Source organism: Pelodiscus sinensis, chromosome 14 (genome assembly GCF_049634645.1).
Source record: "Pelodiscus sinensis isolate JC-2024 chromosome 14, ASM4963464v1, whole genome shotgun sequence".
NCBI classification, from domain to species: Eukaryota; Metazoa; Chordata; order Testudines; family Trionychidae; genus Pelodiscus; species Pelodiscus sinensis.
Window position 1 is genome coordinate 22,373,575 of NC_134724.1, and position 14,451 is coordinate 22,388,025.

Consider the following 14,451-nt stretch of genomic DNA (forward strand, 5'->3'; position numbering starts at 1 on the left):
TTTGTATACATATTGCCTCCCAGTATTATTAGGGTTACCAACTTTCTAATCACCAAAAAAAAAAAAATGAACATCTACACTTGCCCCTCCCCTCCCTTGAGGTCCCATACTTTCTCCAAGGCCTTATCACCCTTCTCTGTATCCCTCTGCTGCTCACTCACCCCCATTGTCACTCACTCGTTCATTTTCATTGGGCTGGTAGGGGTTGCAGTGCTGTGGGGCATGAGGGCACCAGTTGCGAGTGCAGGCTCTGGAGTGGGATGAGAAATGAGGGGTTCAGGAGGAGACACACTTAGGACTCGGGGTTAGGGTGCAGGGGGTGGAGACTCTAGGGATATGGCCAGGGATGTGTAGGAGGGCATTCCAGGCTGTGGAAGAGGGTTGGGATGCAGAGGAAGGGGGAACGGCCCCAGCTGGGGATGAGGAGTTTGGGATGCAGGAGAGGGCTCAGGGCTGGGTCGGAGTTTGGGGTACAGGAGTGGGCTCTGGGATGGGGCTCAGGACTAGAGCAGGGGAGTGGTACCTGGTACATGGAAAGGGGTTTGGTGTGTGGACTCTGGGTGGCACTTACCTCAGGTGTCTCCCAGAAGTGGTCAATATATCCCAACAGCCTCTAAGTCGGGTAATAATTTTTGGTGGGGAGGCCAGTCCAAGATTTTGGAATGTGGTCAAGGGCTACACTTTTCTGTGTTGGAGGTGCAGGGTCTAGGATGGAACCTGGGTACAAAAGGGTGCATGGGGTAAGGGACTGGGGTGCAGGAGGCGGTGTGGGGTCCGAGAGGGAGTTTGGGTGAAGGAGATTGGGATGCAGTAACCTGGTACAGGGGATTGGGGTGTAGTGTCTGGGAGGGTGTTTGGATACAGGAGAGGATTCTGGACTAAGGGAGGAGTTTAGGAGGGGATACAAGGTCTGGGAGGGAGTTGTGACCTAGAGCAGGCAGGTGCAGAGGGTTTGGATGGTCACATGGGGAGGGAGTTGTGATGTGGGAGGGGCAGGGTGCCAGAGGCAGGCTCTGGCTGAGAAGAGCTCTCTCCCTGCCTGCTGCAGCCCCAGATCACTTAGAGCAACTTAACACTTAACAAAAACAAAGCCTAGGTATGTGGATGTAGTTGCAGTTCCCTTGAAGAACTTGGCACTTTCTCTTTGAATCACTGTTGAACTTGATTTTAGAAGCCATTTCCATCAACCACATGAGTGGGATCCCCATAAGGAACAATACTGTCTGTATTTGCTTTTTAAAGGATTAACATTAATTGCCATATTTTCAGCACCAGCCTCTTATTACAAGTGTAATATGGCATCCATAATTTTTTGCAACTATGAACCAAACATTAATTAGATGCCTCACCAAGTGTTTCTCCTACAAATCAGACAGCTTGCTAGCAATATACACTTGAGTCTATAATGCATTACGAGGAGAAAACAGCAACCACAATCAAAGAGTTGGGTGCTACCCTAAATTTTAATGGGCCTCCTTCACAGTGCTTGCAAAAAGTAGTTTCTTCTGCATATTCAAAATGTGTAATTGTGCATGCAAATATTGAATTGCCAAAAAGGTACATGCACGATTAAGAATGTCTACTGAAAATTTGGTTCCAAGAATCTTATTTAACTAAATGAGTAAAGATGCACTTGGTTACATTCAGTAGCCATTGTGATAAATAGGTTTTACTATGGGACACTGAGTGACTGTATAAACAACAATATACATTTAGTGGCATTGTGGCTTGAGTATATGGAACAATGATTTTCAGTTTTCTCTATACATTGTTCACAAATGTCTTGTATTTGTAACATCACACATGACTAGAAGTCTTTGCAAAATATATTTATCCATAATTGAACTGCAATGAGTTCCATTCATTATAATAGTAGGTCAGGTTGGTGAGGTTATGCATTAATAATCAGTTCAATTAGGAGAAACAATAAATTCTTTGTCAGCCAATTTTCAACCCTAACTGTTAATGTAAGACATTGGCAATTTAGCATATGTAGTTCTTTGCTTATAAAATAAGTTCTTTATGTTTGTGGTTCCCATCCCCATTTCCAGCACTTATTTTGCATTTAAATTCACATTCCATTTCCAAATCTACATTTTCAGGCTAATGTGTATGCCTGCATTACTTGATTAGTAGGATGAACAGTAGAAGGTCACCTTTTTTCCATGTAAGAGTCAATTGCCCGTACAAAAAATTTAGGTGCAACCATTTCTGTTTGCTGCTGTTAGAAATATAAAAAAAGAATAATAAACACAAGATTCTAGGACAAACAGTTAAACTGAGTTGGTGTTCTGCAGCTGCTTAATTACCAAAATCCACAACAGGCCAGGCTGATAGTGAGTTACACCCTTTCCCTCTCAGGGGGTTCTCAATTCATGTCCTTGTTTTGTTGGTTTTTTCCATTCAGTCACTGAGCAGAATCTTGGATCTCAACTGTGCTGGGATATGTTGCTGGACAAAGAAAAATCTGAAGAGCTTTTAAAATAAATTAATTCCACTGACTTTTAAAAAGTAGATCCTAGCATGATTGCAATAAAAAATAAAGTCTCAGTACCTGAGATCAACCCCAGTGATGGCTAATGTTTTGATCAAGACGATATTTTATATGCTGGAGAGTAAAAGGATATAGCCTGACTGGCCAGCTCGGGCAAAAATATCCAAATACAGGCAGTCCCCGACTTACGCGGATCCGACTTATGTCGGATCCGCACTTACGAACGGGGCTTTCTCGCCCCGGAGCTCGCAGGCAGCGGTCAGCCACCTCGACCTCCGGGGCAAGAAAAGCTGCTCCCGGTGCCCCTGGTCTGCTGGAGACCGTCCCCAGCAGACCATGGGCACCGCGAGCAAAGCCGCAGCGGCGGCGGGTCCCGCGCCAGAGCAAAGCCTCAGAGGCGAGGCACCCCGCCGCTCAGGCTTTGCTCCCCGTGTCCCTGGTCTGCTGGGGGGGGGGGGTGCAGCTAGTGTGCCCCCCCCCCGCAGACCAGGCTTTTGTTGTGGACCCTGGGGCAGAGCAGCTGGGGCGCTGCCGGTTGGTCCCGCAGCGCCGCTCTGGGCACTACTGGACCAACCCGGCAGCACCCCAGCTGCTCTGCCCCAGGCGTCCTGATTCAGCCGCTGCGGGTCAGTTTCAGCAGCAGCTGAATCAGGATGCCTGGGGCAGAGCAGCTGGGGTGCTGCTCAGTTGGTCCAGTAGCGCCGAGGAGCGGCGCTACTGGAGCAACCCAGCAGCACCCCAGCTGCTCTGCCCCAGGCGTCCCCAAGTCAGCCGTTGCTGAAACTGACCAGCGCTGACTACAGGAAGCCTGAGGCACAGTTGCTCTGCCCCGGGCTTCCTGGAATCAGCACTGATCAGTTTCAGCAGCAGCTGACTTGGGGTTCTTAAGTTGAATCTGTATGTAAGTCAGAACTGGCGGTCAGTTTCAGCAGCGGCTGAATCTGGAGCCAGTTCCGACTTACATACAGATTCAACTTAAGAACAAACCTACAGTCCCTATCTTGTACGTAACCCAGGGACTGCCTGTAACTGGACCTACTTCTGTGGGAATTTTGTGTATGGAGTGGCTTTTTAAAATCACTTCAGGTCCAATATCTCTCTCACTGAATTCGTTGGCAAAACTCTATCTGACATGAATGACAGAAAAGCTGAACCCAAAATTTTCAATTGTGTGGGATTGTATGGTGTGAAAAAGATTGTTCAGTTCTCCTACAAGTGACTTGTGTATACAAAACTTGCTTTTGCTCCCATTGGAATCAGTTGGCATTTTATATAAAGCTACATGTGGTTTAAATGAAAAGATTGACCATATGCATACATATCACAAAGCATCAAGAATTCTGTTTGCCATGATTTGTTGCAGTGCATTTCATGACAAGGAAACACCTATCTAACAAATGTGTTAATGTAAACTTTCCCTATAGATATTGATGAGTGTGAAGACAATCCTAACATCTGTGATGGAGGCCAGTGCACTAACATACCGGGAGACTATCGGTGTCTTTGTTATGATGGATTCATGGCATCTGAGGATATGAGGACATGTATAGGCAAGTGAAAACATCTCTCTTATAATCTTTCTAAGAAGCCGTCTTCCATAATTAAGTGATCAAAGATGATAACATAACTAGATTTATTTAAAATATGTAAGCTAATAAGAACAATGAGTGTCCTAAGAAGAATGGTGAGCATCTAGGTAATCCGGTATTTTGACATTACCCAGCAAGACTACAAATACATTTGATGGATACATGTATTTGATGAGAAGAGGTTTTTGCTTTCACGACTGTGCAAGTTGAATGCTGGCTCAAAACTGGCAAACACTAAAACTTAAAAAGCAGAACTGCTGTATTTTGACTAGCTATTGCCACATGGACAGCCCCTATTTTTGTCACTAGTAGGAGTCACCTGCATTTTTTCAGAAATCTTGGCTGAGTTAGGGAGTTTAGGAGGTAAGATAAGCTGAATAGGCCTTCTCTCTTTTGATCCCATTCCAGCGTGCCTCTGTGCTGCTCAAATCATAGATAGCACTGTAGGAAGGCAGATTTACAGATGAGTCAGAATCAGTATTTTGGCCAAAAAGTTGGCCGAAGGACAAAAGGTTAGAGTGTCAGCTCATGTTATTAGACCAAAATATTGGAAGTAAAGATTTGCTGCATGTCTGGATGAATAGAATTTTACTTCCGATTTAAAATTGAAACACACTTACTGCTCTTATGAAACATCAGTGCAGAAAACAACAAAATATATTGAAAGGACAGATAAAATGCCAACCTTATCCTTAGTGTAATGTAACCCTGTTCAATTTGGCCATTTGTAATTATAAATGAATGTTGGAATTAAAGATCAGAGAGCCTGGGAAATAAATACCCAGTGCAATAACATAATAATAATAATAATAAATCTAATTTTGAAAATGTACAGTATTTTACATTGCTGAAGAATACTTAATCTAATTTATTTTTTTCTCTGCACGTGTAGACACATTTTTGTACCAATTCTAATGTCTCCAAGATACTGGGTTAGTTACAGCCTAAACATTTTGTAAAATCTGTATTTTCTAGATGTCAACGAGTGTGACCTAAATCCAAATATCTGTCTAAGTGGAAGCTGTGAGAATACAAAAGGTTCATTTATCTGTCATTGTGATATGGGATATTCAGGCAAAAAAGGAACCACAGGCTGTACAGGTAAATTTTAAAGTTAATAATTACAATCTTCTGAGTCTTCATTTCTCTTTTCTAACTCTTAAAACCTCTCTTGAATCTGTTTGATTTCCATTCTCAGTGAAATGTTACACTGCACTGTGTTTGTATGGCATATCGTTGGGCTTGATCCTTCTCCCATTAACGTGAATGACAAATATCCCATTGGAAGGCAGGTTGAGCCTATTATTATATGGTTGTTGGGATGACCAAAAAGAACATGTAATTCAGCATAACATGACAAGACCACATGAAGGCCACCACATTGGATGTGGATTAGATAACTGTATACTGAATATACAAATAACAGGCATCCTTTCCAAATGTTATTTTGGCAACCATTAGTGGCTTTAAATCTATTCTAAAATATAGACTCAGTTTTTGCAAAGTGGCAGCAGTACAGATACTCGACCAGTTGAATTATAAACATATTTCAGTGAAAACAAACTATACATTATTTCATGTCGGCAGGCAGCCAGCGATCAATGCTGAGTTTGAAAGTTAAAGGCTCAGAGAGCAATAGTATTAATAACACAAGATGCTAGTATCTGAGCCAAGGTGTTCAGAGTCATGAGCTTTGCCCAAAATATGAACACAAACATATGTTTAATTTACTTTTGAATACAGATTAAACATAAACACAGTACTGGCAAGCCCTTCTGAGATGAGTATATAACCTGATAAGTCTGTTCTTATAGAATAATATTATTCATGTTGTACAATAGGTGTCAAAAATAGATTATGCTGATTTTTTTACAGCTTACATAGAACAATGGGGTAGTTGGAGTTCTACTTGGTATATTGGACCCTGCCTGAAGTTATGCATTCGTAACAGCTGCCTATTACAGACATGTGAACTGATCTAAATCCAAAGAGTCCTTGATTTTTACCCTATAGACCAACATTTCAACATTCTTTGTTTCTACTCTAAATTACACCAAAATATACAGAGCTTTAGATCTGAAGACTTGAAAAACCTTTGTGTTGTTGAGTCACGCCCACTGCAGCTGTCGCTCTCAGGGAAATGAAAGGTGATGACCCAGATATTGGTTTGTGACATCTGCAGGGCTACACTGATGGGTTAGAGCTGCCAGGAAATACTAAGTAATTGGTAGGAGATGGAAGGGCAGATATAGGCCCTATAGGGAAAAGATCCTGGGGTATTATTTGGAGGAAAGTTTCTGGAAATTCCTGCTATATTGGTGACATCTAGTGTCGGCCAACTGAGGAAAAAAAACCTCACTTGAAAACTCATCCATGACAGTGTTGGTTTACTAATAGAGTAAGTCTGAGAAATCTTTCCCTTCCAATCCCATCTTCTGATTCAAGCATTGATATGCAGCTACAAAGAACCAGCTGTTTCTGGTACTTCATTTTTCTGAAGTGTTTCATCAGCCTTTTCCTCTCTTTGTCCTTCAAGTAACCACTCCGCCCCTTCCCTTACTTGCCCATCCTACCTACTGTCACGTCTGCTTTTTGAGAGAGAGAAAGAGAGAGAGAGAAATTCCAGCATGAGCAGATAGACAGACAGACAGACGCACACACACAGGCATGCCAGTTCTGATCCAGCTAGAATGCCAAAGCCAAGGCAGTGTGAGTGGAAGGAGAGGCTAATCGTTCTGAGAATGTACTTGTGCAAGCTTTGTCAGACCTAGTGTGGGTACAGCTCCTTGAGCTGGAATTTATATCTCCAGGTCGAAGCATAGCTACTCTCTCAGAGGCAGAGTTAATTATCTAGTCACAGCCAGTGCGGGGGAGGCGGGTTTACCACTCTGAAGAGAAGCCAGCAGAATGCAGAAGGGGGCTGAAATGTCTTGGCATCTTAAGAGCAGCATCTCCCTGCGGGGAAGAGAGTGGCAGTAAGGCAGGGGTCTGAAAGCCTGAAGAGTGTTTGTTTTGGCTCTGCGGGTTATTGGGCAGAGAAAGTGTAGCAAAGCAGGGGGAAAGGCTTCTTGCAGTCCACCACAAGGGGCGCTTCTGTGCAACTCTCTAGTTAGTTCAGCAGCTCGCTGGGCGGAGGGCTGAAGTCTGCACAGACCTGCAATTTGAGTACAGGAGCAGAAGGGGACAGGCGAGCCTTACACGGAACAGGTTTTGTATACAAATGCTTGGTCAGCTGGTGACCCAGTCCAAGCAAGAGCATTACTGAAGGAATCAGGGTAATGGAACAAAATTAAATGAGAAACAAAACAGAACCCCTCATAATGCTAGAACAGCTTCACTTGAAGGCTGATCCCATTCTCACTGAGTTCACCCAATAGTATTCTTTGCCCAATCACAGCTCACTGGGATCAGCATCACATTACTACAGAACACACAGCTAATGGGCAGCAACTGAAGACAGAAGCGGAATAAACACAAGAGCTGGCAGTGTGTGAAGATGGTGGGGTGTGGGCTCAAACTGAAATGAAAACATCCTAAACTGACAGCCTAGGAAAGGGATGATTGTATAATCCCCCTGTGGTCAAAATGTGCACATTCCTGTGCATTAAATTAAAAACTCTGTTTGTCTATAGAATGTTGAACTCTCCTATCATTCTCTGCACAAATCTAGTGTCACCACTGGATTTCCAGTGCGTGAAAAGATAAGCACTGTGGAAGCAGTATTTAGTGCTAGTATCATAGAAGGAATTCTACACTTGTGCTGAATAGTGCCATGGTCACAGTGCTCAGTTCTTCCCCTCTTGAAGACAAGTAAAAATCATCCACTTCCTTAAAAGAACAAGCACTCTCGTGGAAAAAAATTACAAAAATGTGTGTGGAGCTTCAAAGGGGAGGTTCTCTGTTCCATGAGAACAGCTAAATAATGTCCTCTGGGTTACATTACAGTTTTGTCTAAATATTTCACCTCCCTTGTCATTACTGATTGTTTCCATTTTAACAAATAAACATGTTGTTTTCCCCAATCATTTAGCAGAATTCAAAATCCACCCACTGACTTACATTCCCATCCCACACAGATGTTAGATTTTTTTCCTTTCAGTTCTCAAGTAAGAATGTGGAGAGAGTTTAGGAAAACATTTTGTTTTATGCAAAAATATACATAGCCAGTGAAGCCAGTCTCAGTGAGTGCTACAAATATTCCATTTTTATTTATGAATAAAACAGGCTTTCCCATAGCTGAATTAGGTGAACTGATCTTAATTTTTCATAAAGAGGGAATGGAATATATTTGCTGTAGAATAGGGTTGTGGGTCAGGTATAGAAGTGCACAGATTCCCTTCCCTCATTAGAGATTGTCCATCTGTCTGCAAAATTTCCCATCACTTTGTGTGTGCACATTATGTTCCCTTTCATATATATTCTTTGTGCTCATGCACAGGTAAAATCCTGTATTGGCATAAACTCACCTTCTCTTTGGCTTCAGCTCTGTGTGGTGGGTGAGGAAGGAAGCTCGAGTTTTCTGCCTTGGGCTCCAGTGAGTCTAAGGTTGACCCTGCCAAAGCCCATGCTCCACCACATGGGCTAAAGTCAAAGCTTGAGCAATTTAGGTTTGCCAGCTCTGAAGAGAAAAACCCCACTCCCACCCATCCTGTGATGAGGATTAGATATAAAGGAGCAGGTCAGTAGACTGTTAATTACTGCATATTTGAAAATAAAAACATTGCAAAAGAGAACAATATCTGATATAGTAAAAGCAAGCACCCAGCCGTGCAGCTGTCACTCAAGCGTAGTCCCATTGACTTGGAGTAGCCCTAACGTTGCAGCTGCATTCATAAGCCTGCCTCTTTCTCGTACTGGCTCCTCCTCTAGCCTCTATCCACTAAAAGCTCAGTATGCCTCAGTCTGGTGGCAAAGGACAACTCAGCGAAACACATACATTTCCCCTTCGGAATTTGGGAGCTGGCAATGTCAAATCCAATACTAAATAATTATGATACATCCAGAGAGGGAAATACAGAAAGCCAATGGTATACGTCAAATGAATTTTCCCATGTAAAATTAGGAGAATGATTACAGTTATGTTGGATAAAAAACAAGATAGTTCCCAAAGGAAGGTAATGGTTTCGTAGACCACTTTCTGTTTGCCAGAGTCAGGCAATTAGGGGGTTAAAGTCCCCCTCCCCAGGTTTCTCTAGTTACATCAGAGCTCAGTTGAAATTCATCCTCTGCTTTGCTACACAAATCCATTTTCTGCAAATTGCTTCTGCTCACCCACCTGCTGATATGGGATTTTCTCCATCAGGCAGAGACCCAGGAGGACACATGCCATGTGACTTTTATATGACCTTCTCCATGGGATCTGGGCGCAAACTCAAAATACAAATGGGAACATAAGTCTGATAAAGTTGGCAGATTTGCAGAAAGAGACAGTAAATAATCAGAAAACCCTTTTACTAAAGTTTGCAGACATGAAAATAATTCCATCTAAACAAAGCTGTTTCATTGGTTGATACTGGATTCAGTTTACTCCTTTAGACAGTATGCGCCAGGCCCTCTAGTCTACTAAGTCCAGTGAAGCCCCTAATGTGTAGTGTAAATGATTCGTAGAACCGTTCATGGGTTCAGTGTCTGAGACTGAATGTATAAGTTTTCATGGTCTTTCATTAGCTTCCATGTGGTACTGCTGTCCAAATGTAAAAAAAACCCTCCATTTATTCAGAAGGTCTGGCCTCCTTCAGCCATAGCTCCAGCCAGAACTGGTAGCATGGCTCCTCCCACTCCATAGAGGTGGAGAAGAATGCACATGATTCCCAAAGCATGAGCAAGGCTCTGATGATGGACTACTAAATAGGTCTTTGCTTTCTGCCTGGGATTTTCAGGACATGCAAAAACACACACATGTAATTGTTGTGTGCAATCGTTGTGCATGCACATTGTGTTATTTGTTCATGGAGTGGCCACTTTTGTGAGCATAAATGCAGTAATTACACATTCTAATTATGCATACATATTGTTGCTCATGCACAATTAGAAACATTTATGCCTCTGTGATTAATGGGTGATACCTTATTTATTACTTAATTCATGAGAAAAATAAATATTAAGAGAAGTGAAAAAGAAGTAAAATAGCCAATGGTAAATGAATACTGACAGTTTGTCCTCATTGGGCCTAGAATTCTATAATATCAGAACTACCTGTTACTTACCATGAGCATAGTCAACTGTTATAGTCAGACAGCTCCCTAAGGGTATGTCTATGCTACAAGGATATTTTGAAATAAGTTATTTCAGAATAACCCCTGAAATAACTATTTTGAAATAGCACATCTTCCAGGGAAGCCTTTAGTCTGGGGTGGGCTCCCCTAATGTGAACATGTTAACATGATTTGGAGCCCCAGGAAGCACTAGGGAGTAATTACTTCGAATGGCCTGGGGAGGAGCTATTTCGAAATAGCAAAGTGTCCACACTACAACTATTTCAAAATAGCTATTTCGAAATAAGCGTTATTCCTTGTGAAATGAGGGTTTATTATTTCGAAATAAGAAGCCTGTTATTTTGAAATAATTTCAAAATAACATGCTTGCTCTGTGGACACTCACCTTATTTCAAAATAACTCACGTTATTTTGAAATAATGCTGTAGTGTAGACATGCCTTTAGTGTTAATGAGAGTAATATGATTAGAAAGATGAGAACACGTGTGCTGCGGTATGGTGCACAGTGGGACAAGTTGAGGATGCAGTGCGAGCCTTAGATTGAAATTTCTTTGTTTTACTTGGCTTCCCACAGCTTTATGTTTTAAAGGAAAACTTTCACACTGGAGAAAATTTAGGAAAACAAAGAGTGTTTATACAAATCAGTGACTCGACCCCACACTCTTTATTCTAGTAAAAATCTAACTGAAGTCAATGGGAATTTTGTTGGTGTAGAGTGTGGTGTCAAATTCTGACTTGGCTAGCACTTTGTTATATTCTCTTTGAGCCTGGTTCTGATATTTTTCTTTCAGCTAAGTGGTGCCTTACTCCAGGAGTAGCCCCATGCAAATAGGTGGAACTGTTTGAAGAGTAGGGCATTTCATACCTCAAGGAAGGGTGGCAGAATCTGACCCTTTGCTGTCCTGGGAGAGATTTCTTTCAATAAAAGCATTCCCTTTCAGAGCTCGCTTTCTCTTTTGTCATCCTGAGAAGCCAGAATTTAATACTCATGGCATCCTAAAACCAAATTACGGCCCAGTATAAGTGGGCACAACTCCCATTGATTTCATTGCCCTTTCACACACAGCTACCATTAGCCGGTATGGTTTTTTGGTCATGGAAATAATTGTGGTCCAGGTTGGTTCTCTAGGCTACAACTACATTGCAAAATAGCTATCCTGCATCTTTAACAGCAAGCCCGTTATTTCAGGCTCACTATTCCAACGTCCCTGTAAACCTCATTCCAACATGTCAGGGACATTTTGGAATAGCGAGTTATTTTTAAATTTGGTGCTGTGTAGACTGCACCAAATTACAAAATAAGCTATTTCAAAATAAAATCGAAATAAGAAATGCAATTTGCGTAGCTCAAATTTCATATCTTATTTTGAACTACAGTGCAGTGTAGACGTAGCCCTATAGTCCATCCTTCCTTTGTCTAGCATCAGCTGTGGTCCAGCATCCCTATGGTTGGAGCACTTACAGGGAAAAGCCTGGCCCTGTGCTCAGCAACTCATCCTCCCACCTTCCCAGAGCTTCTAGAGTGCCGTAAATGAGCTATTTGTGGTGCTCAAACACAGAGAGGGCAGGGGGGAAAGGAATGGGGATGGAGGAAGAGGTAGGAGCAGCGGCCAGGGTCAGGAGCACAGCCCAGCAGCTGTGAGGCTTGGTGTGCTCCTGCAGGGCTGAACTGTTGGCCTCCTGCTAAGGGACTCTAAAGTCTCTCTCTCTCTCCCCCCCCCTTCCTCAGAGTGGAGCCCCCACAGCTGGCGGCAGCAGAGGGGCTGACATTGCCATCCCCTGGTTCAGCAAATTCCCTGGACTCTTCCAGGAGATGCTGAATCAGGGAGGTACAACCTGTACAGTCAATTCAGGCTTATGATGGCACCATGGGATTTATAGAAAGAAGATGGCAGAACAAGATCTGGGTTAAAAGCCTATAACTTTGAATATAATGTAAAAACTGGGATGAGTTTGATAATTTGTACATCTACCAGTTTTCTTCTGAGGCTCTGAAAGCCTTTTACATACAACAGATAGCTCATAATATCCCTGTGATGTTGATTCTATTAGGAAACGTGTCTTTAAGTCCTTATTCTGCCTTTATTCTGGCAAAATTCATTCAAGTCAATAAAATTGTTTTCTAAATAAAAGCTGAGTAAGTCAGGATTTGGATCAAAGCAAACAGAAAGGTATTCCTGTGGATGATACCTATGAAAGGTCTCTATTTAATATAGATATGCATGCATGACTTTCATTCTGGTTTCATCCAGTAAAGGATGTAACTTTCAAAATATGCATCAAGTGCACAAAAAAAGGCAACGGCAGAAGAATGCTTTGAGCATATCTAGTGTGATTTAGTGCTTCTGAACGATAAAGAGCACATCCTTCAAGAGATGGTATTTCCACTGTGAGTCAGTGATGCATACCACTTAGCAAGATTGGACCATTAGACTACTAAATAGTCAGATATCACTAGATGCAGGTGAAGTGAATGTCCATTCATTCCTTGGCATAGTGAGACATGATGAGAAAATCAAACTTCCAGCCTCTAGCTTTATAAATGCAGAACTTGATGAGCCTGAAGCTGTACATAATTATTCTTTCCTTTAACATGGATGGATCCTGCTCCCATTGGTGTCAATGGGAGCTGGACTGTGTCTGTGATGTGATGATATTGGTCTGTTTACTATTTCTGAAGTTGCCTTACAAAATTGAATCTGTACCTAACATAACTGTAGCTTAACTATGGCATGCAAGTTTCCATTTGGTGTTTACTGGCAGTTTAAAAAATTCTTGGCAGAAGAATCTGGCATGATGTGTTTTTTTTATGCTGTTGTGTTGTGCTCAAAAGGTTATAAAGAAGCATGTGATCACTTGACTATTTCAGAGTATCAAATAATCAAATACAGAGCAATCTTAATATCATCGGTAGTTTAACAGCTTTTTAAAAACAATCACATAGCCTTTAAAGATGCAGACTCCTTGCCTGTTTTTTCTTGTCCCTATGTATTGTAGCTGACCTCTGGAACTTCTTTCTAGCTTTTCCCTTCACTTTAAGCCAAAATTAGCCTTCTTGACCACCCTTAAGATCTTTAACAGACACTGGTTTCCTGCCTAGGGTAATATTAGCATCTTACAAGTGTCTGCACATGATTAAGGAAAATATGTTGTGTGGTTATTCACCTTTTCAGAAACTTTTTTTTATAAAATGGGTTCAACAATCTGGATCAATGATCTAGACTCAGGCTACCAGATTTAGATGTGGATCTGGATCCCAACAACCAAATTTTGGACCCATCTAAATATTGGGGTTATTCATCTCGGGTAGGGTCCAACAGAAAAACTTGGACCCTACCTCCTCTCCGTTGCTCTGAACAGAGGAGCAAAAATAAAACACATCAGTCTCAATACTGTTACCCAAACTGGGATTTAAATTGCACAGTGAAGGGAGTAGGCCTACATGTCATTTGTTCCCTCCCTTTTCACTTATAGCACCTCTGGAAGGGGGAAGATCTGGGGCATGGATTCTCTTGGTAGGTATCTTCCCCTAAGGACTATAACATCTAGAAGGTTAATCCTTGCTTAATTTGAGGCTGCTCCTCGCATCACTAAGTTACAAACCTTGGCTGCCAGTTCCTCTGAAGGGGAGTTACTGTGCACTGAAATTAAAAACCAGAAAGCCAGAGCAGAGAGGCAGTAGAGCCACAATAACAAACATACTTCTGGGACTGGGGGCAAAGATATTTTAAAGATAATGTTTCAGAGGGGTAGCTGTGTTAGTCTGTAAATTAAAAAACAACCAGTTGTCCTGTGGCACCTTGGGATATGTCTACACAGCAACATTATTTTGAAATAACTTTAGTCTGCGTCTACACAGCAAGCATTTTGAAATAAGCTAGAAGACTTCTTACTCTTGTAACCCTCATTGTACAAGGAGTAAGGGAAGTCAGAGGAAGAGTGCTGTGTTTTGAAATAAGTGCTATGTCGATACTCCCTATTTCAAAATAAGCGATTTCAACATAAGCTTCACAGTTGACGTAGCTCAATTTGCGTTGCTTATTTTGAGTTAAGCCCTGCTGTGTAGATGCACCCTTAGGGTATGTCTACATTAGACCCCTAGTTCGAACTAGGGAGGCTAATGTAGGCATTCGAACTTGCAAATGAAGCCCGG

At 42.1% G+C, this 14,451-nt stretch overlaps 1 protein-coding gene across 2 annotated transcripts in view; it reads left to right on the top strand.

Annotated features, from left to right (window-relative positions):
- FBN1 (fibrillin 1) overlaps window positions 1–14,451 on the top strand; it is a 222,762-nt gene that overhangs the window by 142,908 nt on the left and 65,403 nt on the right. For both annotated transcript variants that reach the window (XM_006135061.4, XM_006135062.4), the window contains exons 31-32: window positions 3,919–4,044; window positions 5,059–5,184. In XM_006135061.4, coding sequence (XP_006135123.2) covers window positions 3,919–4,044; window positions 5,059–5,184 — 252 coding nt within the window. The remainder of the gene's footprint in view (window positions 1–3,918; window positions 4,045–5,058; window positions 5,185–14,451) is intronic.